At 40.2% G+C, this 22,887-nt stretch overlaps 1 protein-coding gene across 1 annotated transcript in view; it reads left to right on the top strand.

Annotated features, from left to right (window-relative positions):
- The window catches only part of NDRG1 (N-myc downstream regulated 1), a 37,268-nt gene extending 16,168 nt beyond the window's left edge, over positions 1-21,100 (top strand). Inside the window, exons 4-16 of the mRNA XM_088535120.1 lie at positions 4,892-4,997; positions 6,498-6,618; positions 8,818-8,880; positions 10,770-10,830; positions 11,265-11,351; positions 12,897-12,953; positions 13,868-13,971; positions 14,328-14,384; positions 15,191-15,242; positions 15,992-16,039; positions 17,624-17,659; positions 18,964-19,015; positions 20,229-21,100. Of these exons, the coding sequence (XP_088391246.1) occupies positions 4,892-4,997; positions 6,498-6,618; positions 8,818-8,880; positions 10,770-10,830; positions 11,265-11,351; positions 12,897-12,953; positions 13,868-13,971; positions 14,328-14,384; positions 15,191-15,242; positions 15,992-16,039; positions 17,624-17,659; positions 18,964-19,015; positions 20,229-20,494 (1,110 nt within the window). The 3' untranslated portion in view covers positions 20,495-21,100. The remainder of the gene's footprint in view (positions 1-4,891; positions 4,998-6,497; positions 6,619-8,817; positions 8,881-10,769; positions 10,831-11,264; positions 11,352-12,896; positions 12,954-13,867; positions 13,972-14,327; positions 14,385-15,190; positions 15,243-15,991; positions 16,040-17,623; positions 17,660-18,963; positions 19,016-20,228) is intronic.
- The last annotated feature ends 1,787 nt before the right edge of the window (positions 21,101-22,887 follow it).

The raw sequence follows: 22,887 nt of genomic DNA on the forward strand, positions 1-22,887 counted from the left end.
TATTCACATGCTATTTTAGATTTGACTACAGCAGGGTTCTTTTTTGTTTGTTTTCCTGTTTTTGGTTTAAGTCATCCTATCTCCTTCCTCCTGAAAGTTCACATGGCAAGGCTCAGTTATGGCTACTCTTTCATGGAATTATTAGGGAGTAGCCAAGATAAGCAGAGTGGAAGAACCAATATCTTCTTCCCATTGGTGCTGTAGGTATGGATCTGCAGCAGCTACCTGAAAGTTTAAGTATTTAAGGTAATTGAAGTAATTCAGGTATAAAGTTACCTAGTCCACCCAGTAAGGGAACATTCCTGCCCAAACATACCTGTTTTGGCACAATTAATGACAAACTGCTGCAGGACAGTGTGCCCTGTCCTAATTTATGCTGGTTCAGCAAAAACACTTCAGTTGCATTTGCAGTTTAATATGTGTCAGCTCTCTAACTTGATAGTAATGGAGCAGGTGTGTATATTTGCCCTTAACTTTGCATTTTGCAAGTGAGCAGTGCAGGAAACTGCTCTCTCCAGAGTGAGGCAAAGCTTTGAGCCATGCAGCAGCTCTAGGTGGCAGAGCTGAGTTGGTCCCCTGCAACGGGTGATGCTTGGTCACCTGCAGCCACCAATGCACTGGTACCACTTTTGTCCTCCTGCCTTGGAGGTGGGCAAGGGGGAGTCCCCTTGCAACAGGAGACAGCTCAGCTCAGCCTCTCCCTGTTGTGTGACGGAGCAGGTGGGTTTCCCACTGGCATTGGGTATTGGCTGCATCTATGATGCTTATTTCCGTATTAAAATCTAATATCTAATAATCTAATATAGGTGAAATGAACAATTTCAGGGTAGAGAAAGCTACAGCAGATGCTGTTAAATAACTTCAGGGTAAAGGGGATTTGGTACCTGCTATTGAAGTGTTATATTAAGAGCTCAAACACTTTTGATCTTCAAGATATTGGCGATAAAAAAATGAAAAACAGCATAAGTGGACAGCTAGTAAATTAAATTTCTGATTTGAATTTAGCCAAAGTATCCAAAATTTTATGAACTTAAAACATACTGTCTCCTAGCTTTTTTTAAAGCTTTTCCTTCAGTTCTGTGCAGGAGAAGGGAATTATATTTAACAGACATAATATTATAAATTAAATAAAAGCATGAAATGGGCTTTGAGGATTAAATGTATTTGAAAGCTTTAAAATAAGCTTGATGGGATGCATAGTTTTGAATTAAAATAGAAAATGCAGTGTATTTAGCAAAACATGCAATGCATATGTTTTCTTTTGAAATGTTTAAAATATTTTCACTGCATATCCCCTATTCAAGAAAATGAATAACAAGCTGTTTGTAAACATATTCCACGATTCATATCTCCCTTAGCTATGCTAGAATGGAGAGAATAAATGAGCTTTCCTGTGGTATCAATTTACAGATTGCTTCAACCCTCTAATCTCATGACAAAATGATAGAAAATGTCACTTGACGAGAAAAAAAATGTACACAAACTAACTCAAAACTACTTTAAAAGGGATCAGTTATTTTCAAACTAAGACAACCTCTCTTAAATTGCATGTATCAAAAGCATTTTTGTGTGTTTTTAGAGCGCTAAGAAAAGATTGTACCTCTCCTAAAGTGAGAGATGTGAACAGATGGTGAGTTGTCTTTATCCTTCTATCGGATTAGTGTATCTTGGATTTTTTTTCTAAGATAGTGTTTTAATACAAATCAGTTGGTGAAGAGCCTCTTACTGCAACGCTGATGTTGATTGGGATGTGCTGCCATCTGTTTTCAGTGCTCTACATTTTGAAAACATTCGTCCGCACATCACGTAGCCAAATCTCTTGATTTTTGATAGGATCAGTAGAGACGTGAAATAGTTGGTTTGACATCACACACATACACACCCACTCCCCTCCCTAAAAAAGATTGAATCGGAAGGGTTTTTTAGAAGAACCTTTTCACTATTTGTAGTTAAGCTAGTGAAAATAGCGCAACCCACTTGATGACGTGAGTCTCATTGTAAAGATGAAGAATTAAACCAGCTGCTAAACTGACTGTTATTTATACCAGTCATTAGTCCAGAGATGCTCCTATTTTTAGTTGATACTGAGTGTGAACTGGAACCAGGCTTCCAGATCCAGAAAAATTAGCTTCAGAGGTCAGTGGGATATGCAGGTTCAAGTGCCTTGGTTGGTCTATCCTGAACAGATCTTTTTTCATGCATAGAGGAGGAGGATACTCAATTGTGAAAGGTTGTCTCTTCTAAGAATGATTATTCTGGGTTTTTCGGGGCCATTACTGAAGAGATGTGGCATTCACAGCAAGAAATATGTGATGATACAAAAGGCTTATCACTGTGATGATATAAAAGGCTTTTCTTTAAAGAGGAAGTAATTTAAAATTCAGCGTTTATCGGGAGAAGAATTATATAATATCGTTTGCTTTCATTACTCTTGCTAAGGTTTGCCAACCTGCTGATGCTGCATCTTATGCCTTGTAAATGCAGAATTAAGGTAGAAAACAGTACTAGTTATCCTAGAGCTATTACAAATCTCTTTCGCTGTATAGTATAACTAATTCCTAGAAAAGCTAATTGCTTGACAGAAATGTTACCTACAATAAAATCAGTATGACTGGGCAGGAAGAATTTAGATTAAATGCTGGTTTATTTGCTGTGGGATTTGCTGAAGTGGAGATCAAGTGAGGTTTCTTGAGTTTCAAAGTCTTTTGTACACATACGGTAATCTTTACTCCTGGCTTTTAGAAATGAACTTGCTTCTGATTTAATTTAGAATCAGTTTGGGATATTTTAGCATTTGTGAAATCAAGATCCCAAAGGCACCTGAACTAAACAGAACCTAATGGGAACAGAAATGACTAATTCCCAGGTTTGAAAGCTGACACTTCCCATGCTGTGTGGCATAGACTTAGTTGATCTTTGATGTCTGAGCTATATTAAATAAGCACTTCTGGTCAAACCTGACTCAAATCCTATTTAAGAATGACGTCCTGAGTTAGTCTGGTTTGGTTTTTCGAGCTGGGCATTATGGGAGCCATAAGCCTATGCAGAATAACAGCTTGTATATATAACCTAGTTTCCTACTTGAGTGAAGTAGAAAACCTGCTATTTGCTCCTCTGTCTGGTTTACTGGATTTATCACGCTGTTGTGCCTAAAGATGGTGTTGGATATGGAGGATACAGCTTACTTGTTAAGCAATGCAGTAAGTATGCAAAAGACTGAATCTCTGAAGAGATTTAATAGCTAAACATTACTCTTTTGGCATAATAGAGTTCAGATAATGATACTTAAACCTACCTGGGGGTGAGGTGGGGAAAATATTTGCTTCATGGGTGTGATTATACCTTAAAACAGATGTAAATGTGCAATTGCAAGAAAAATAGGTGTATTGTGGAATGGTGTTGCCTAACATTCTTATTTACAACAAAATCGGTGGTCTATTTTAAGTATCAAATCCCTAAGCTGGGAGTTAGATCAGAGCCCAGAAGGACTCCTGTCTTTTTGCTGTGAAGGTGTTCAGAGTTGCATACTCATGGCTTCTGCAGAATCTCTGAAGATTTGGAGCTAACCTAGACTTTCTCCCTGGACAATAGAGCATGAGGCGAGCCAGGCAAGCCCAGCAGTAGAAGACAGTGCTGTACTTAATGTCATGCATGGATGGAAATGTTCTCACAAAGTGCCAAGACTTGCTACACTGCCAAGACTTAGCACTGCTTTGACTTCTGAGTTGACTGCATGTAAATGTAACAATAAGGTAGAAAAGGGCCTAACACATCTGCTGTGATTCCCTTCACGCCCGTGACAGTCCAGCAGGTTGCTTAATTTACATATACAAAAGAATTGAGCACTGTTCTGTATGTTCTAGATGTTGGTACCAGCTGAATAGCGCCTGACTTGCTTACACATCCAACAAATAAAACTAGTCAGGGGTTCTTTAATAACGCATGTGTTCTTACATTTAACATTCATTAAACAAGAAAACAAACGTTAACTATAACAAACATAATCTGTAGCTTTTTTGCTGTTTCTCAGTCATCCCAAAAACACTGTGATTGTACTGCTCCTTTGCACTTAGCCCTACATAACAGCCATCCCTAAATTTAACGCAAGGCTCCACAGTGTGAAAACTGTGACAAATGCATGCTATTTAATAGTGGCTTCTTTAGGGGAATAGTATTTATTTGCTGAATTAAAGGCTTTATACTGGAGAACAAAGCTTTTTCTATTGTGAAGCAGCTTGTACCTCTGCAGATACCATATACTGTAGTTCTGAGCTGTCCTTGTTGTAGGTGTTAATACACAGAGCTGGTCAGTCTTATTCTGACTTTACCAAGGGTTAAAACTGTTTTTTCTGCATCTGATCAGAGCTAGCAGTTTAAGTGCTTTTGTAGCTGCCAGGGGTTTGGAGTAGGAGAGGTGTGTGGAAAATGCTTCCCAGGGTGGTTTAAAGGTGGTGGTATCCTGGAAAAATAAAAAAGCATCTGGGCATCAGGGTGCGAATGTATAGAGGGAGTGTAGGGAGCCCACATCATGGTGGGAAATTGCCGAAATCCCTGGAACTGAGAAGTCGCTGAGCTGACCCCAGGTGGGAACACAGCACTATGGGGACAGCTGGTAGAGACAGGAGTGAGATGCATGCTGAGTTGAGCTCCTTGATGTGATTCCCCAGTTGCTCAGACTCTCCAGTACATCTTGAAACTATCCAACACTGATACTCACAAGAAAACCTCTCTGAACTGCTGCAGCAGCCTGACATTTTCTGAGCTTATTTTTTCGTTCTTTGAGCTGCGCTGCAATACTCACTGTGAGCAACAGTGAAGATCAAAGGTCTCCAGTGAGGGTTGAATTGAGCACTTGTGGCAGAAGCTGACAGCTTCCTCTTCCTTTTTTCAGGAACAAGATGTGGAGACTGTGCATGGCTCTGTCCATGTCACCATGTGTGGGACTCCCAAGGGCAACAGACCTGCCATCCTCACATACCATGACATTGGGCTGAACCGTAAGTAGACTTCTTGGTTAGGTCTTGGTCTTCATTTTTATTGGGGTATTTATAACCACTGTTGTAATCAACAACAAAGTAAGCTATGGAAGCAACTATGGTTAATTTTTTTCATAGATCCTTGCTCATGAATGTGCAGTACAAAATATTGGATACTTCTGTCTTTTCTATAGAGACATTCCCAGCCTAATCCTCCTTTTAGAGCTGGTTGAATTCTCTGAATTTTTTTTCTCGTCCTATCCAACTCCCCTTTCCAAAGTAACTAATTAGAAAATTTCCCTTAAAGATGCAAAGGGATCCATGGCAGTCTTTAGTGACCTTAAAAATGCTGTAAAAATGCCCACAAGAGATGGCTGAGGCTGTTTCCAGCAGGACTGATCAAGATGCTGGTTCTTGGCTTGCAGTTCTTCAGATAATTAATCTTGTGCTGCAAGGGAGATGCCACAGTTAGGTGTCTGTCTCGTGCAGATTGGAAAAACTAAATGAATGTGGGCATTGCATCCTCAGTCACTACTTAACTTGTCTTTTTTTTTTATGCTTTGCTTCATCCAAGAAAGTAATAACTTAGTATCCAGATCTGTTCCAGTTTGTTCTTTTCACTGGTACTTCTTACTTTTCATAATTCACTGTTCCTTAATCAGTTATTAAAACTTTAAAACACCTGCAGATCTCTGAATTTCAGTTGTTGGAGAAGAAAAAAGATATTATTCATAAGACAGACTCTGTTTTCTTGTCTATTTTTAGACCTGCTTTATTTTGGATTTTCAGTGGATTAGGGCAGGGCTTAATCTAGATCTAATCTTTCATTAAGACTTTTTTCTTTAGACATACAAAGCCTATCTGGTGAATGGTATGATGAATAAAAGTTCTTCTTTGAAATGGGAAGAAATTGCATGTTCCACTAGTGTGGAATTTTAGCTAAAAATGTTCTATAATTTCTAATAATTTTTTCTTGTACTTGCATAGCATGAGGCAATTCAGAAACATATACTCAATATTAAACAGTTTTCTAGGTCTGTTAAAGTGCTACAGAATTCATGTCTTCTACATGAAGAAAATGTGATAATGCTCTCCCACATTAATATTCCTTAAACACCAGAAATCAAATCATCTCAGTTTTGGGCCTAAAGCCTTAAATATCACATTTGGACATTTTTGTCTTGAGCTGTCTGCAGCAGCTGCTAATGTAATATTTATCTTGTAATACTTGGGCAAAAGTACAAGTCTCCATCTTGGAGATGAATACGTTTTTCTCCGTCTGTTTTGACATAACTCAAAGAAAAAATGACGAGATAAGTCAATAGAAAAAAATTACCGAAGCCAAATCCTGGGGCGAATTCTCCTTACTGGGCTTATTGCTGTTTTAACTTTGAACAAAGAAGAATTCCTAGGGACTTCGGTACACCGTGCAAATACTTTTGGGAAATGCCAAAAGAACTATTAAGTAAAGGTCAACTGGCCATGAGGAAAGAGCTTAATTGTTCTTTTTTCTTTTTTAAGATAAAACTTGCTTCAATCCTCTCTTCAACTTTGAGGATATGCAGGAGATCACCCAGCACTTTGCAGTTTGCCACGTGGATGCACCTGGGCAGCAGGATGGAGCAGCATCCTTCCCAGCTGGGTGAGTTGACAGGGAAACAGCCTCTGCTTTCACAGCTATCCCCTTGCTGTGGTTGGAAGAAGAGTCTCGATCTGCAGTTTAATTAAAAAGCACTTGAAAGAAAACACAAGTTGGCTCTGAACTTAAATCCTGAGGCTCCACATTTCTAAGTTACTGGAGCCCTGTTGTGTTTTGGCAGTTCACAGTAGACTCTGAGGCTATAATTTCATGTTTAATCTCTGGCTAGACTGCTTAAAAAACAATTCCTTGACAGGTGCCACTTTAAATAAGGTCACCTTGTTTTAATGATTTGATTTTTTAGTGCAAATACAGAGTTAAATTGACCCAAAAAGCAAGTGGATCATTAGCCGCTAAACAGCGTCTTTTGTAAGTCTGGAATTTTTATTAAAGGGCAGAATGGAAGACACTGAGGAATAAAACTGATAAGTTACGTGGGAAGTCCAAGTCACCTAATTATAACAAAGTCATGTTCCTCCACCTATCATAAATATCTGCACGCTCCTGAGTGCATGTAACATATGATGCCACATCTTGGAAGTTTTGTGTCATGGCCATGAGCCTGGCCAAAATGCATGCCCTGTTTAGTCAAATGTGACAGGTTTGCCGTAAGATGACCCTTGGATAGGTTCATGTCCCCTGACGAAGGGAGCAGCCAGTGAGCCAAGGCAAGGAACAGTTGTTCTATAAGGACTAGGTATTAAGGAGCTTATAGGTACTCCTATGGCATGTGCTATTCTATTTCCCTCCTTAATTTCTAAGCTGGTCTGATGCTACGGAGGTCACCATGGGCCAGGTTCTTGGCTTGTGTTAACAAGAGTGGCCCAGTTTTCTACTAGCAGGGCAGGCAAAGCTTTTTCTGTCACTCCCCTTTGAATTTGTTTGAATTAAATGTCAGAACACCTGTCCAAAATATGGATATTAACACTTCTGTGTTACCACATTCTAGAGCAACTATTATGGTCTGTTCTAGTAAAGTCCATCACTTAATGGCAGCATCATGGTATCACAGAGTTGTGCTCTCCCTGAGCTATCTGGGCTTTTGTCAGGACAGAGTTTAGTTTTCTAACAGCGAATACTAAGAGAAGAGCTTAAAATAATTTGCTGCTCTTTCTTGGAATGTGTAGACTATACCTAAAATTTCTCTGTACTTTTGATCTCCTTTTCCCCCAGCTCTGTCTCTTTTTCTGTTTGAAGATTGTCAGAGATAGTAGTAAATTAGTCCTGAAAGACAAAGTGTAGAAAATAAAGATGATTGACTGTGAAGCTGACATCATTTTTTGACATACTCTTCTCTAGCCACTGCTTTGGAATTGGTTCCCAATGAAGAATTAACTCCAAAGCTTCAGAGCTGGTTTCTCTCTGAACTTAGTTTTCATTCAAGTCAGGAATTCTGTAAAAATACTTACTCATGATAAAAGTTTAAGGCTAGGGTGTTTAAGTAGGTGTAGGGAGGAAAAAAAGACTGCTTTTATCCAAATCTTGATGTGAAACAGATTGATACCTCCTGAGCAGATGTTCTCCAAGTACTTCAGGGTGATTTTCTTTTTCCCTTTTGCTGCTCCATTGGGATTTTGTTCAAAATTCCTCCCATGAAAATTTTCTGCTCTGCAGATGAGCAGAAGCATTGATTTACGGCTGTTTTTGTAGAACTTCAACAGCTTCATAGCTTTGCCTATGACTTAATTTTCTCCAGCAATGCTAATGGAAAGCTCTCCTCATTTTAAAGCTATAGGACCTTGTCTGTGCCTGAAAACAAGCACGCAAGTTATTTACAAAAGATCTTTCAAGTCTGTCATTCTCCAATCTCATTAAACTTTTTCTATGGTGGATCAGAAGTATAAATATGGTGCATGGGGCTGGGAATGATCCTCTGAAGTCTATATTATTCACATATCCGAATTTGTTCATAAGTTGTGAAGGGTTAACGTTTTTTGGAAGAGGCTCATTTTAGTCTCTTTTGCCTTCAGCTGGAACAGACATCTGCCATCCTGTAATGCACATAAAGTACCCATCTTGAATACAGTCACACTTCTGCTAAATCACTCATTAGGATTTGCTCTTGATTTGAATTTAGTTCATACTGTTACTGCTCTGATAAGGAACACATTTGGTATTAAATTTAGGGTGACCAGTATGTCCCTAAATGTACCAGTCCACTGAAAGTGGTGTAGCAAACTCAAAAATACGTATTTGTTGTAGGTATGTATACCCCTCCATGGATCAGCTGGCTGAAATGCTTCCTGGAATCCTGAAACAGTTTGGGTGAGTGCAGAATTCTTATTTTACTGAGTTTTCTTGTCTTGATGCAGTTCTAAAACAGCATCAAAAAGTGTGGCACAGCAGAGATCAGGGAATAGCTGGTGCTCTTAAGTACCTGCAGCTTTGTTCTGGCTGCCCAGCATTTTGTTCAATAGAATTAGCTACTGTTGTTTTTCCAGCTCTCCCCATCTTTCCCCAGTATGGTTGGACTGCTTTTGCCTGTGCATCCAACAGGGTTATTTTTTTCCCCCCCCAGAGATGTCTGTTTATTTTTAAACAGGAAGCAATTTAGGTTGGAATCCCATGTGCCTAGTTTAGGGGCTTCCTCCAGCATTTTCTGTGTGTAGCCCTGACAGGCCGTGCCCTGGCAGTCTGTTCCTCCTGCTTTGGCAGCCTGCTTTTCCTGTGCGGTCAGCAAACTGTTCCCATCCAAAGACACTTAGTGTATTGTTTGAGTGTCCTCAGAGGCCACTCCTGCCTCCCGAAGTGGAGGGACCCAACAGCAGATGCTAGATTGTGGTCTGCCCTGGTGTCAAAGGTGAGAGGTTCACAACAAGTTTAGGTAGATCCTGCTTTAAAGCTTAGCTTGAGCAGGAGGTGAGAAAGGTGCCTGTGTGCCCAGAATAAATGTTCCCAATAGCACCCAAGGAGTTTTCAGGTTAAGCAGAGAAAACCTGGAATTCAAGGCAAGGCAGCCTAGATAGGCTTGTTGACTGTGGTTTTACTTTCAGACTAGTGTCTGAGTTAAGGCCAGATCTAGATATACTCTGTGCCACCCAGCATTTGCACTATCTTCTCAAAACAGGTTTTATTTTTGTTTGTTTATATTTTTACTACTTAGTATAAGGTCAATGATACTACAAATTATTTTCTTGTTTGGTGGGGGAAAAATGCTATAATAATGTCAGTACCTAAACAGAAAATCTGTTTAACTGAAGGGAGCTTCCAAAACCTAGCTTTAATACTGCTAATGAGAATCACAGAATCATAGAATGCTTAAGGTTGGAAGGGACCTCTAGAGATCATCTAGTCCAACCCCCCTGCACAAGCAGGGTCACCTAGATCACGTGGCACAGGGTGGCATCCAAGGGGGTTTTGAAGATCTCCAGAGAAGGAGACTCCACAGCCTCTCTGGGCAGCCTGTTCCAGTGCTTTGTCACCCTCACTGTTAAGAAATTTTTTCTTAGGTTCCTGTGGAACTTTTGGTGTTTCAGTTTGTGGTCATTACCTCTAGTTCTGTTGGTGGCCACTAGTGAAAAGAGGCCAGCACCATCTTCCTTGCTGCCTCCCTTGAGGTACTTATAGACACGAAATCTATCTTCAGATATTTTCCTAAAAGCATTGTGTAGACTTTTTTCCCATCTCAGCAGTTTTGTCCAGTCTTCCATTTATTTTCTAAAGCCTTGGAGCTGATGCTTTAAAACCAATCATAGTTAATGCAAATGTTTGCCTTGTCTCTGCCCTGTTTAGTTATGCAGTTTAAACTTAATCAGCATGGTGGCTGGATGGGGTGAGAGCTTTCCATGCCAGCTCTCCTCTCTAGGGATCGGAGACAGCAGTTGGTGTCTGCACCGTGGAGGGCAGGGGCAGGCTGGGGATGGGGGCTTTGTATTTACAGTCAAGATTTCACAAGTGTCTTCTACATTTTGCAGGCAAGCAGCACTCAGGGAACCCTAACCCTTCCACTAGAGTTGCTCAGTGTATTTTCCTTAAGATAAGCTAAAATTACTGCTGCACAGCACTGCATGAGAGTCTGCATCCCATGAAGCCACCCAGCCACTGAAGTGGCCTGTTGCAAGATAAACTTGAAAGAGGAAGGCTGACAATGGTGGGAGATGTATTTGTTTTCAGTGCTCTTAAGGATTTCTCGCTTCTCTTGTATTTCTGTGCAGGCTGAAGAGCATTATTGGAATGGGAACAGGAGCAGGTGCCTACATCTTAACTCGATTTGCTGTAAGCTTCCTTGAGCTTTCTCAAATTTAGTTTACCGGATGCGCTGCGGCCCCCCTAGCTTATGCTGTTTGGACTTTGAGTGAAATACCATGAGCTGCGGGATAGCTCATCCGGGAGATCTAGACTTTCCATTTTAAGGCCTGGGCTCTGCCCAGTTCATCTGCAGAAGGTTTTTTTAATGGGAGTTCTCTATTTAAACTGAGGGTGGAGAAGTTAAATCTTAATGTTCTCCAGCTGCTGGCTGAATTGCTTTAATGAAGATTTTTTTCCCCATACATATGCTTGTTTTATACAAGACAACTAAACCTGCCACCTCTGTTCCTAGGAGATGATTTGCTAATTTAAACTTTATGCTGACTGGCAGATTGCAGAGGATATGTGATAGATCTTAATTTTTTTTCTTCTTTTCTTCCTCCCCTCCCCCGCCGCTCCAGTTAAACCACTCGGATATGGTGGAAGGATTAGTTCTCATTAATGTAAACCCCTGTGCTGAGGGCTGGATGGACTGGGCAGCAACTAAGGTAAACACTTTTAAGCTAAAGAAGTCAGTCATACCATGAACCTGCTGAGCATGAGAAGCTGGGCAAGTTTGTGCATTAAGGAATGGCTGCAGATGGAAAATATTGCCAATTCCTTTTGAGTCTACTCTTGTATTTACACATCTACCTGCATCACTAGCTAGTAGGGCTAGCCATGAAATTAAGTACTTCTAAGAAATGGATATCCATGGTACAATGAGACTACAGGGTATGGCTACAATTTATAGGAGCTTGTGACTTTGCCGGGGGGCAGGGGGGAAAACCTAATTTGACCCAGAACACAATATAGATTTGGAAATAGCCTTCTTTCAAGTAAATTTAAAGCTTTCAATTCTTTGCTGTGGCTTTGTTTATCAACACAGTTCAAAATGTGAACTGGAGCACTGAAAAATGTTCAAAACAAATTAGTCCAGGTTTTACTGATCCATCTGAGCCTTAGATGCTAAAAGACTGAAAACAGCATTGGCTGCAGCAGCTATGAACAGTCTGCCTAGAATTAAATGAAAGCTAATGTACAAAAAGGTTCCTGTTAACTACATTTATTTGCAGTTGTAATCCTACAATGTGGTAAAGCACTTAAAAAAAAATCCTTGGAACCTGTGTGTGAATGTGTTATATTACTTGTCATTTAAGTGTTTTAATACATTAAATGTCACTTAAGTGCTTTGATAGGCTAGATATATCAGAATAAGGTAATGGAAGACTTTGTGACACTCTGGCTCATGTCCAAGTGAATAGCAGTTGTGATAGATTAAAAAAAAAAAAAAGCCCCAAATTACATGGTCATCTTTTTAAGCCCCCCACCACACACACACTGAGAGAAAACACACTGAAAGTGTATAGAATGATATTTATTATGAAAACCTCATAACAGTAAGAGAAACTTTCCAGAGCAGGGATGCAGAATTGTTTCAAACCTCTTTAACAATCTTGCATACCAGATTGTTTTGGTAAGTTTAGTTCATCCAGAAGTATATTTAGTAAGTCTTCTACAATGAGCCTCTCATGAGGCTTGTTTTGGTTACCTCTTCCAATTTATTTAAATTCTTTCATATCCCTGCTTCTGCCTTTCATCTATGCAGGCACTTAGGCACTGCCAACCCTAAGTCTAAAACTGGTGTCTTGTATCCTTCTGTCCTTACAAAACCAGAACGTGTTTTGGGACATGAGCTCCATGTCCCTTAGGTACTGTCTCCAAAATATTGTCCATATGGGTTGTAGGGAGGAAATGGAACATTTGAGTAAATTATATGTATCTGGCTGGATTACCCAGTGTTCTCGCAGGGAGAAATTTCATTTGTGTATATACTGCTAATAATGTGTTCCCTGCATAGCTGCAGTAGTAAATACATCCTATGAGAACAACTCAGACATAAGCAATGCCTAATACTACAGCTAGATTAGGGAGGGAATTGTCAATCCAGTATATTGCACATGTAAGAACATCTATTTGTTTAATTATAGATAGTAAGTCTTCTCTTGCTCAAGGATTGTTTTCATATCAAATACTTAAATCTCACTGTTCAGATTTCAGGTTGGACAAATGCTTTACCAGACATGGTCATTTCACATCTTTTTGGAAAGGTAAGCACATTCAAAATGTTCCTCTTGCATATTCAATCATCTATATTTACCTCCTGAAGCTGGGAGAAGGGGAGAGAGCTTCCCTTTAGCACTAAAACACAAAGTTAGACTTGAAGTTTGGGTTAGTGATAGTGTTCCCAGTACTTCAGAACTGGTGTGTTGCAGTGGGGTTTGTTGTGCACCTCAGTCATGGCAACCCTAGTAGAGATAACCTGTTTAGATAGCTGATACATAGACAACAATAGGCATGATATGTCCTCAGGTTCTAGGGAGAATATGCCCACCAAGTTTTATAGTGTAATATACTTGTAACTCTGGAAGAACTAGTTATTCATAAATTATGCTTTTTAGCATAAGTCTACTTCAATAGGAAGTGCTCTACTATTTCCTAAGGCTACATTGCTTTGCTTGAAACTGTTAGTGGATGTAATGGAAAATAACACAACAGAACAAGGAACTAATCTATAAAGGCTGTAGTAACAAGCTTCTTGAAAATGTCAGTGATTTAAGTCCTTGAAGCTTAGTTATTTACTATTGTGAAACTGAGTTCCACATGTGTTCATAAGCTTTAAGCATCTGATTCATCCTAAAAGCGGGTATTGAACTTGTTTCTCTGAACTTTTTCTGCTTTTAAAACCTCACATGTACTTGAATGCAAACATCTGCACTACAGCTCCATGTTTTGCAATTGTAAGGTCTTGATGTTACAATGTACTGAAGCCATGAACCAAAAAAAGCAGTATGGAAATTGGGAAAAATGTTAATTCTGGGTAATGCCACAGAGTGTGAATTGTCACTTCCTTAAAGATACACTCCTGCTGAATAGATATGAGTCTGATAGATAACTGCTTGCCATGTCTTCAGGTCCTTGCAGAAAATAGAACCTATTCTGAACCATTCTGTCTCCACTGTAGGATGAGATTCACAGCAACCATGACCTGATCCATACTTACCGTCAACATATTATTAATGACATGAATCAAAACAACCTTCATCTCTTTGTCAATTCCTACAACAGGTAAATACATTTATCTGATTATTAACTGAAAACTGTTTGAAGATGTTGTCCAGACCTTTGATTCAATATTGCTTGTGATGGAGTTGTTTTCCTCCAACATAAGTCTGACCTGACAGTACCTTAGGCATCTTGGGTGTTTGCTTGTGGGAGAACGTCCTTGTGCAGTGTGAGGGAAGAGGTAGACTTGGACTGGATGAAGAAAATGATATTAGTTTCAGGCTAAAACTGGTTATCCATCAGCTCTGGAGGCTAATATGAGATTAACATGTGAATGTTTGCTTTCTCTGAAATGGATGAATATGGAAGTATTTCTAAATTTTAAGTGTACCAAAAACTTTTCTTCTATTTTTTTTAAGTCGTCGAGATCTAGAGATTGAGAGGCCTGTTCCTGGTATAAATGTTGTCACCCTGCAGTAAGTACTATGTTTTCTGCCTGTTCACCTGTATGTGATATTATCTAAGAGTCTCAACCTGTGGATGTATTACATGCACACTCCAGAACTGTAGCTGAATTACTGTGCTTATGTACTAGCAAAAGCTCTTGAAATTTACTCTAGGAAATAGAGGTTCCTGTAAGTCATGGACTCTGTTAGGAAGACTTTCCCTCTGCAAACATGAAGTTAAATAGTGCCTGTCACTTGCTGTGTGTCTGCAAATTTGGGCTTGGAGAACTTACTGTTTGAAAAGTAGATACACTTAGCTTAACCTGGAGATCTGTCCTAGTTAAGGAAACTTATAGCCTTGAGTGCCTGTAGCTATATCTATGCAACCAAGAAATGTAATATGAACTACAGAAAACCCCCAAATTTAATGCAGATTAAGCAGATATGGAATAGTTACCTATCAGGTTTTCTGGTATCTAACCTTTCACTTTTGCTGCACTCTCACCACAAAACCACTTTCAAGTCCCACTTTCCCTCTGCCCACACGGGACATTGACTCTGCTTTTCTGCCAAACTGGATCAACTCATCTAGCAGGTCCAAAAGTTGAAGGCAACGGGCGAATGAGATTTTGATGCTGATGCCTACCTACATTCATTTACTTATGAAACAAGGCATATGGGCACAAGAAGGCATGATTGCCAAGAAGTCAGGAAAAGAGCAGGTCCTAGTATAGGGTACAAGAGTGTCAGTAGACTGTGAAAAGCTCTGGAATGAAGGTTAGTAAAACTTTGGGCTGGTTCACAGAAATAACACCCATTTTGTTATTTCCTTGCAGGTGCCCTGTGCTTCTGGTGGTTGGTGACAGCTCCCCGGCTGTGGATGCTGTGGTGTGTACATGGAGCAATCCATAGCAGTGTACTCTTCACTGTTGAGTTTAACCTGTATACAACCCAGGAGGCTGCATGAGCCTGGCAGACTGAGGCTATGGATCCAGCCCAGATGACTCTGCTCTCTCAGACCATGGGAGAGATGCCATTATTCTGAGCATTTTGTACCCTTCGCCTGCCTGCCACTATTTAATAGCTGCCGTGTTAGGAGCAATCGCCCCAGCAGTTCCACTGAACCGCAAATATTTTCCTTTAGAGAGGGATCTGTTGCTGGCATTTTAGCTTGTTCTGTGGTGTTGGAGTTCTGCCCAGGGTCTCTGTGGAAGCGAGAAGCTTCTTTTTGACCATTATAACCAGCCTTGGATGTGATGACTTCAGATGCTATGCCTGAATGGGCATGGCCAGGCTCCTCGTCACTGGCCATATGGCTGCTTAACCACTTGGCAGTCTATCATATAAGCTCAAATCATGAGATAAGAAACACGTTTTGCCAGGAGAGCTCACCAACACACTAAAAACCCCTCTAATTCCCATATAGTGTCTTTTCATATGAAAAAGAATATGGTCAGATATCTGAACTTGGTTTTCCATCTGTATATATGTATGCTTAAAGAATCTTTATTGACAAGCCTAATGTCGACAGTTTAGTTCATACTAAGCCTGAAAATATGATATTTCTTCCATTTTAATCTAATAACTGATAAATATCATCTGTGTTTGATGCCTCATGCTGCTTTTCTCCAATGCAGGTTGAATGCAACTCAAAGCTGGACCCAACAAAGACTACACTTCTGAAGGTAATAGCAAAAGCTGGTTTTTACAGTAAAATGTTCCCCTTGTTTAAAATCAGTCAGATCAAGTAAGAGCAGAAGCAGGCTAATGTCACCAAGTACCAGTAAACTGGTCAGAGAAGTTGGAGATTAAGGGAAGTATGGGAGCTTAGTCTGAACTATTGTGATTTGGAAGGGTAATTCCTTTGGTTCATCCCACTAGAATACTCTTACCTAATCTGGGGGCTTTTTGTCCCTGTTTAACAACAGGGAATTTTCCAGCTCCATCATTTTAAAACACTAGAAGTGAGACATGAAATGCTGGCTATTTCACATACCCATAATGAATTTGACTAGAGCTGGCAAAGTTGATCTCGAGGTATTTGGAAAGGTTTGAAAAAGCCTTCAGCAGACTGGAAATGCAAACCAAATCATTCTGTTTCTGTGCCTGCCTTTCTCTCAACAAGAGGGTAAGATGAATAGATAGCTGATACATCAACTGTGGCTTTTTCATCTCATGTCTCTGACACAAATACACTCCAAGATAAGTAAAATATTTTCTGTAAAGTTGATAAAATGGTTTTCAAAACAGCAAAGTGCCCTGCAAATGCTTTAGCTGACACTTGATATTCAGAGTGTGGATCCAGTCTTCAGTTCATTACTAATGAAGTAAGATGTAATGAGTGTAATACCCCACAAATGGTGAAACTACTTTGCTCATGCTTCCCCTGGGAATGTCTAGTGCATGCCTCTAGGATTCAGTTATTAAACTGTTAAATGTTAATAAGCAATGGGCTTTTTGAATGCTTTTATGGTCCTAACGCTGAGAAGTTACCTACAACACAGAAATGGCAGACTCGCCCCATGGAAAAAGGATATGACACTATTTCACATGCTCTTGTGGTGGCCAGCCTTTGCTCAATCTGAGGATATAGCAGATGCCAGACATTGCTACAGGACTGTTTTGCTGCTAGCTAATCCTAGATAGGATTTGGGGTTTCCTGTAATTCTCAAGTCTACTGTTTTCAGCTTGTGGTGTCCCTTGGAACAGAACTGTTTTTGTTGGGTTGACTTTGTGGGGTGGGGTGGCAGGAAAAGTGAAATGCTCCAAAAATATTGCATGCACTCAAGTTGGCTTTTCTAATTCGGCTTTCCCTGCTTCTCTTGGCAGCTCTGACTGTTGCTTGCCGTCCACAATCTCAGCAAATCTCTTTCCCTCTCACGTCCAGCACTTAGGTGTTTGTTCTCTCACCAGTTTGTCGGGTTATTCAATACCTTATCACACTATTGCAATTCAGAATTGAAACCCCTAGCCAGGACTAATAGTTTGGTTTCTAAGAAACTGGTAATCAATTCCTAGCAAAAACATTTATTTGTAGCTCTGACTGGCTCTGCCTGAGGGTTGAAAGACTTCTGGGATTTCTGGGGTGTAGTCCTCGCTTTTTTAGACCTTTCACTACTTGGTTAGGTGCTTTGATCTATGTATGTTATTCAGACAACTAAAGGAAACATTCTTGTGCCAGATATCCAGAAAGGTCATTTGAATATATCCTGAGCTTAAATGAGTTCTTCTGGCATTGCACTAACCTGCTGTTCTTCTTCCCGTTTCAGATGGCTGACTGTGGTGGGCTCCCTCAAGTTTCCCAGGTACAATTTGACCCACGGAAATCCTCCCAATCCTGTGCCGCAGCTTGTCGGCCTCCAGCAAATGGGTGTTTTCCTCTGGGGTACTTGCTGTTCCCAAAAGTCAGCCAAAAGAATAGTTATGATTTCACCAATCATGATGTCAGTTGGTCATTTGAGCTCCTTTTCTTTAAAACCAATGAAGCACAAAATTTAGATTCCAAAGGAATAAAATTTCCATCTAATTAAGCATTAACTAAGTAAAGATCTGAGGTGGGAACATGTAGATACTATTTTATGCTTATCTACTATGCTAACACAAATTAAGGTTTGTGCACAAGCATTTTAAAAACATATTCTTATTTGGGCTATTTTTAGGATAGGTTAGGAAAGTCGGAGGCAGGAAATAACTGCACTATGTTTTTGCATGCACTAACCTGGCTTGGCTGAGAATGAACTGGAGTTTCTGAAATATGTTTAAACATAAATTGCCAGGCTGGTAGCAAAAAAAAAAACTGTAGAGGGGAGTTAAACTTACCTGTGCTCTAGTGTTTCTTCACCAAAATATCTGATATGAAAATTAACTTTAGGTAACTGTATGTAGAATTTTATAATCTGACTTATAAGCAATAGAGTGGGAATTCTAGAATTTAAGGAAAAAAGTTTGCATATTCCTGCAGCAGAAGTGTTTGTGCCAGCTATCTGCTCTCTTAGAGTGTTAGCACTGGAGGAAGGGCTTTTTAAAAAACATGCAAGAATGTGCATTGCATCTCTGCTCTAGATATTCCATTCCTTGTAGTGGTTCACATAAAATTATACCAAAATATAAGCACCATTTGCAAGTTCAGTAATTGAAATTGGGAGTTATTTGGCTGCTGTGAGAGTAGGACCAAAAAAGGGTGCATTTCAAGAACATCAGTCATGTAATTGTGCTTGCGTATTACTGCGCAGCTTTTTGTTGCCCTAAAAACATAACTATCAGCTTGGAATAGCTGAATTTGTTCTCTACTGATTAGGAATTGCCAAATTACTGACCCGTACAAACTGCCTTGTATATTTTGTGAGGTCGGTTGTTTTACTTTGGCTCTTCTGCCTCAGTAACTGCATTAGCAAAACTTGGGCTGGGCTTAGGCCACTTGCAGTTGTTTCTCCAAGTAATCTTATTCTCCAAAATTTCCTTGGAATTTTCTTCTTTGTAAATGAAATTTTAGAAAAATTCAGCAAAATTCAGAGACTGTTTAAGGTACCATAGGCATATGTGGTCTCTCTTAGGTGGCAATGTAACTTGCTGAGTGCTGCATATATTAAAAAATACTTCTCTTTTGCAGCCTGCAAAACTTGCAGAAGCCTTCAAATATTTTGTTCAGGGAATGGGCTACAGTAAGTATGAGTTTTGTGTATTTTTTTCATACAGCTGTCAAAACTTTATGTGAATCTAATCTAATCAGAAATTCTGATCCCAGGCATACCCTATTTTTCTTTTCCCTGACAGCTATGTGGTTGCAATAGGACAAAATACCTATGGTGTGTGAAGAAAGAGTTTGCAGGCCAGGTGGTGTTATTAAATAATGGAGAGCTTTGTAGATAGTCTTATATCAGCAAGTAGCTCTCTAATGTGAGACTGAAGATATTCTTGTGTGTGTGATTTCCAGGCACTTAGTTAAATTTGTGTTTTCTGGTGCACATAATATACATCCTAGCCTGTAAATTCTTTAATGACCATGGAAGGTAAAGTTCCTATGAAGATGTCATGAAATAAAACTGCTTTATTTCAAAGAGTGCAGTAGGCAGGACTTGTTAAAGTCACAGAATATCTGTCTCTAGGTGTGTAGCCTGACTTGAGCCTGCAACATGGATAGTATTGTATTATTTCTGAGCTGCAGTGTGTCCCCATTTGGCATGTTCCATTTTGCTCTGTAGAGTTTGGAAGTTAATTTTGCACAATGTTGACCACTTTCAAGCTGAATCTAGAAATAATTGTCCCTTTCTGTGCCAAACTTAGACTAGCTTGCTAACCAGACTGGGCTCTACAAAAGTCAGGCGCTTATGTGGGTTTTTATATGTCATGAAAACCATGCATGTTGTCCTATGCCCACAAATATCTGTGTTACTTTGTCTCCACACTCTGAGTGGATATTTGTAAGACTATCTCCATATTGCATCAAGGGGGATGATTCATACACTGCTCATTGCAGGCCTCATTAGCTGTGAGACCTCTTTAACCTGTAGCTGTCTATATTTCATATGTGTGCTTGTGACCTCTGCTGTTGTATAGGCGCATTCCTGCCTGCACTGCCAGAAAAGATTAAGCTCCTGAGAGTAAGGCAAAGTCTAATGAGTCACTTTCTAATGAGTTTGGTCTTCTGGCTTGTTGAAGCCTCAGTGACATACCATAGTTCTGTCCCGGATCCCTCTGCCAGAGTGATTTGACCTCCTTGACTGCCTGGAGCAGGAGTGCGTCTACACATCAGGCTAGCCCGAAAACTACATTTTACCCCAAAGGCTTCTCCAAGGGTGGTTAGGGTTGGAGGCAATGGTGGGGCTTCCTTTCATGCTTATGAAACAAGATGTTAATAAAAGGCCCTCCTTTCAGTCCCCTCTGCCAGCATGACTAGGCTGATGAGGTCCCGTACGGCGTCCGGCTCCAGCGTAACCTCTTTGGAAGGCACCAGGAGCCGGTCTCACACTGGGGAAGGCACAAGGAGCCGGTCTCACACTGGGGAGGGCACGAGGAGCCGGTCCCACACTGGCGACGGGGCCAGGAACCGCTCGCACACAGACACGCGCATCGAGCTGACGCCGAACTCCGCGAGCAACGCCGAACAATCAAGCCCCAAGTCCATGGAGGTCTCGTGTTAAGCGTGTGCGGGTGGTTAAACTGATCGCACTTGGGAATATTAACGGATACCCCCCGTGTATCACAAAGCATAACTGGTATTAATCTTGAGCTTTTTCCGTAGGATGAACTCTGTTCACCAGGGTCTGACAGGGACCAAAGAAAAGAGGCATCTCATTTGCTCTATCTCCTAACTCAGACAGTTGCTGCTATTGTACCCTCCTTCAATGGATGCCAAATTCTAAGGGATACTTGCCAAAAGTTGATGTGGTTGTAAACACTTCAGAGTCAAAGCAGACTCGTTTAATATCCTCCTTTAAAATCAAAACCATTACATGCCCCTTTATCTCTTATTCTCTTGAAGTAAACTGGCACAATTTGAGATGAGTTTTAGAGGGGGGAGAAAAATCACTATTGTGGATGGCTTCTTTTAAAAGGGAGACAAAAATATGTTATGGCCTCATGTTGAAGGAGTTGAATTCACTGTATATAGCTTGACTTCAAATGATAGAGAAGTTAATGTATCGTGCATTTATAGGCCTTCTAATTAATTAGTATTCAAGCCTGTTTTCCTATGTACAATAATATAATACTAAAATAGGCAATTTCAATGTGACTTTGAGACGAACTAAATCTTTATGCTTTTTTTATTTCACTTTCTGGAGATTTAGTTCCAATCCTCCTTTTCCCCTCCCCAAACAAAAACACCTGCTTAGACGAAAGAGGGCAAGATTTAAGTGTTGTAAGCGAGGTAGCACTTCCTTCTGGGGATCTTGGGCCAAAGGATTTACAACATCGCGAGTGTTGGCGTAGTTTTAACAAATAGAGTAGCTGTAACATGCCAGCAAAGCAGGAGCGGCTTGATTTCTACTTCAGACAGCTTCTTATCTTTGCGACTTGTGTCCAGCACAATTGTAATCATAAATCTAGAATTCAGTAAGCAAAGCCAGATCCAGCTGTTCTTCGACAAGAGAGATGAGTAACTGTAGGATGGTGTGTAATTAGATATTGTAAATTCAACTGCCACTAATTACCAGATTGGGGACTCTGATTAGACTTGCTGGTGCTGAGCAGTGTGTTTCTCAAAAGTGATGGAACCAACAAAGTTGTAACTGAGAAATATTGTGTTTAATAGTTCTTCATCTTTATGTGGCCTCCTGCTATCCTGGTCTACTTTTATTTTGGATGCTAGTGGCTTGATACCTCTCTACCAGTCAGATTGTCACAGCTGGGTGGTCTTCAGTTTGTCCTTCTATATGTAGTGGGACAGGTTGTCCTGGGCTCCAGTGCATACTTGCAGCATTGCAGTCCTCTCACAAACATGAAAACACAAACACCGAGCAGTTAAATAGCAAATGTTAGTACTTTGGGTTTGCTTATTCAGAAGAACACCATCTCCATTACTTTACTACTAACTTCAGCTCTTGTGTAGAATATCCATAATGACTTGTGGGAAGAACAGACAATTTTCAGAAAGAATAAAGCTATTGTGTAAAGTCTATCAAGAAAAGTTTCTTAATGAAGTATTTGTATTTATTTCAAAACAAATAAATTTGTAACTTTGCAAAGTCTTGTGTCATTCCCAGTATGAATATAGTGGCCTTTTTCCACAGGAATATATTCCTTCTCACCCTTTGTTGCAATTAATTTTATTTTCTTGTCACTATCTCTGTTACTACATTTCTAAAGACTGGTTGACCTCTTGCAAGAATCGAACTGCTACCTTCAGAGACAGAAAGGGGTAACAGTCCTCTCACATAAGTCTTGAAAGGACTCCCAAAATATGAGGAAAATCTATACCTGCAAGAAAGAATTAAGGCCTTGTTTTATTTTATGCAGAAGTGCAGTTTTCCCTTCTAATGTCAGTCTGAGTGCTGGTAGATCCTTCTGCTCACCTTAAGTGTTATTTGCTTTGAGTTGATTTCCTGTTAAAGAGTGTTTATTGTTCCCAAGGACATAGGCTTCCCTTGGCTGATGACCATCTCTGGGAGGTTTGGGAAGATCCCTTCCATGTGCTGAAGGGATGCTGGGGAGGACTGTTGCTCAGCACAGGGAATAGGATAGCAAACAACAGAGCCCAGTCACCAAAGTGTCTTGACTTTCCTTTCTGGATGGAAACCTTGGTAAGAATGTGGTGTTCATTCCTTGGGGATGGGGCTTTCAGGGATAAGCGGCTTTGTGGATTTTCTGGGATGATTTTGGGCTTTTCCTTCCCTCATCTCAAATATATATATATATATGTAAAAATGAAGAGACAAAAGCAAATATTTGGCATGCCTGGGCACAGGTTCTGCTGAATGTGCTTATTCAGCAGATTGGAAGCAAAAAGCTTGATCTGGTTAACCACAGCCTGTGCCAATGAAAACTGAAGGAACCAGTGCCAGCTCATCTTACAAAAGAAGGGTAAAGGGATGTT

Source organism: Tinamus guttatus, unplaced genomic scaffold, assembly GCF_059628265.1.
Source record: "Tinamus guttatus ecotype Peru unplaced genomic scaffold, ASM5962826v1 Tinamus_guttatus_pri_ptg000038l, whole genome shotgun sequence".
Taxonomy (NCBI): domain Eukaryota; kingdom Metazoa; phylum Chordata; class Aves; order Tinamiformes; family Tinamidae; genus Tinamus; species Tinamus guttatus.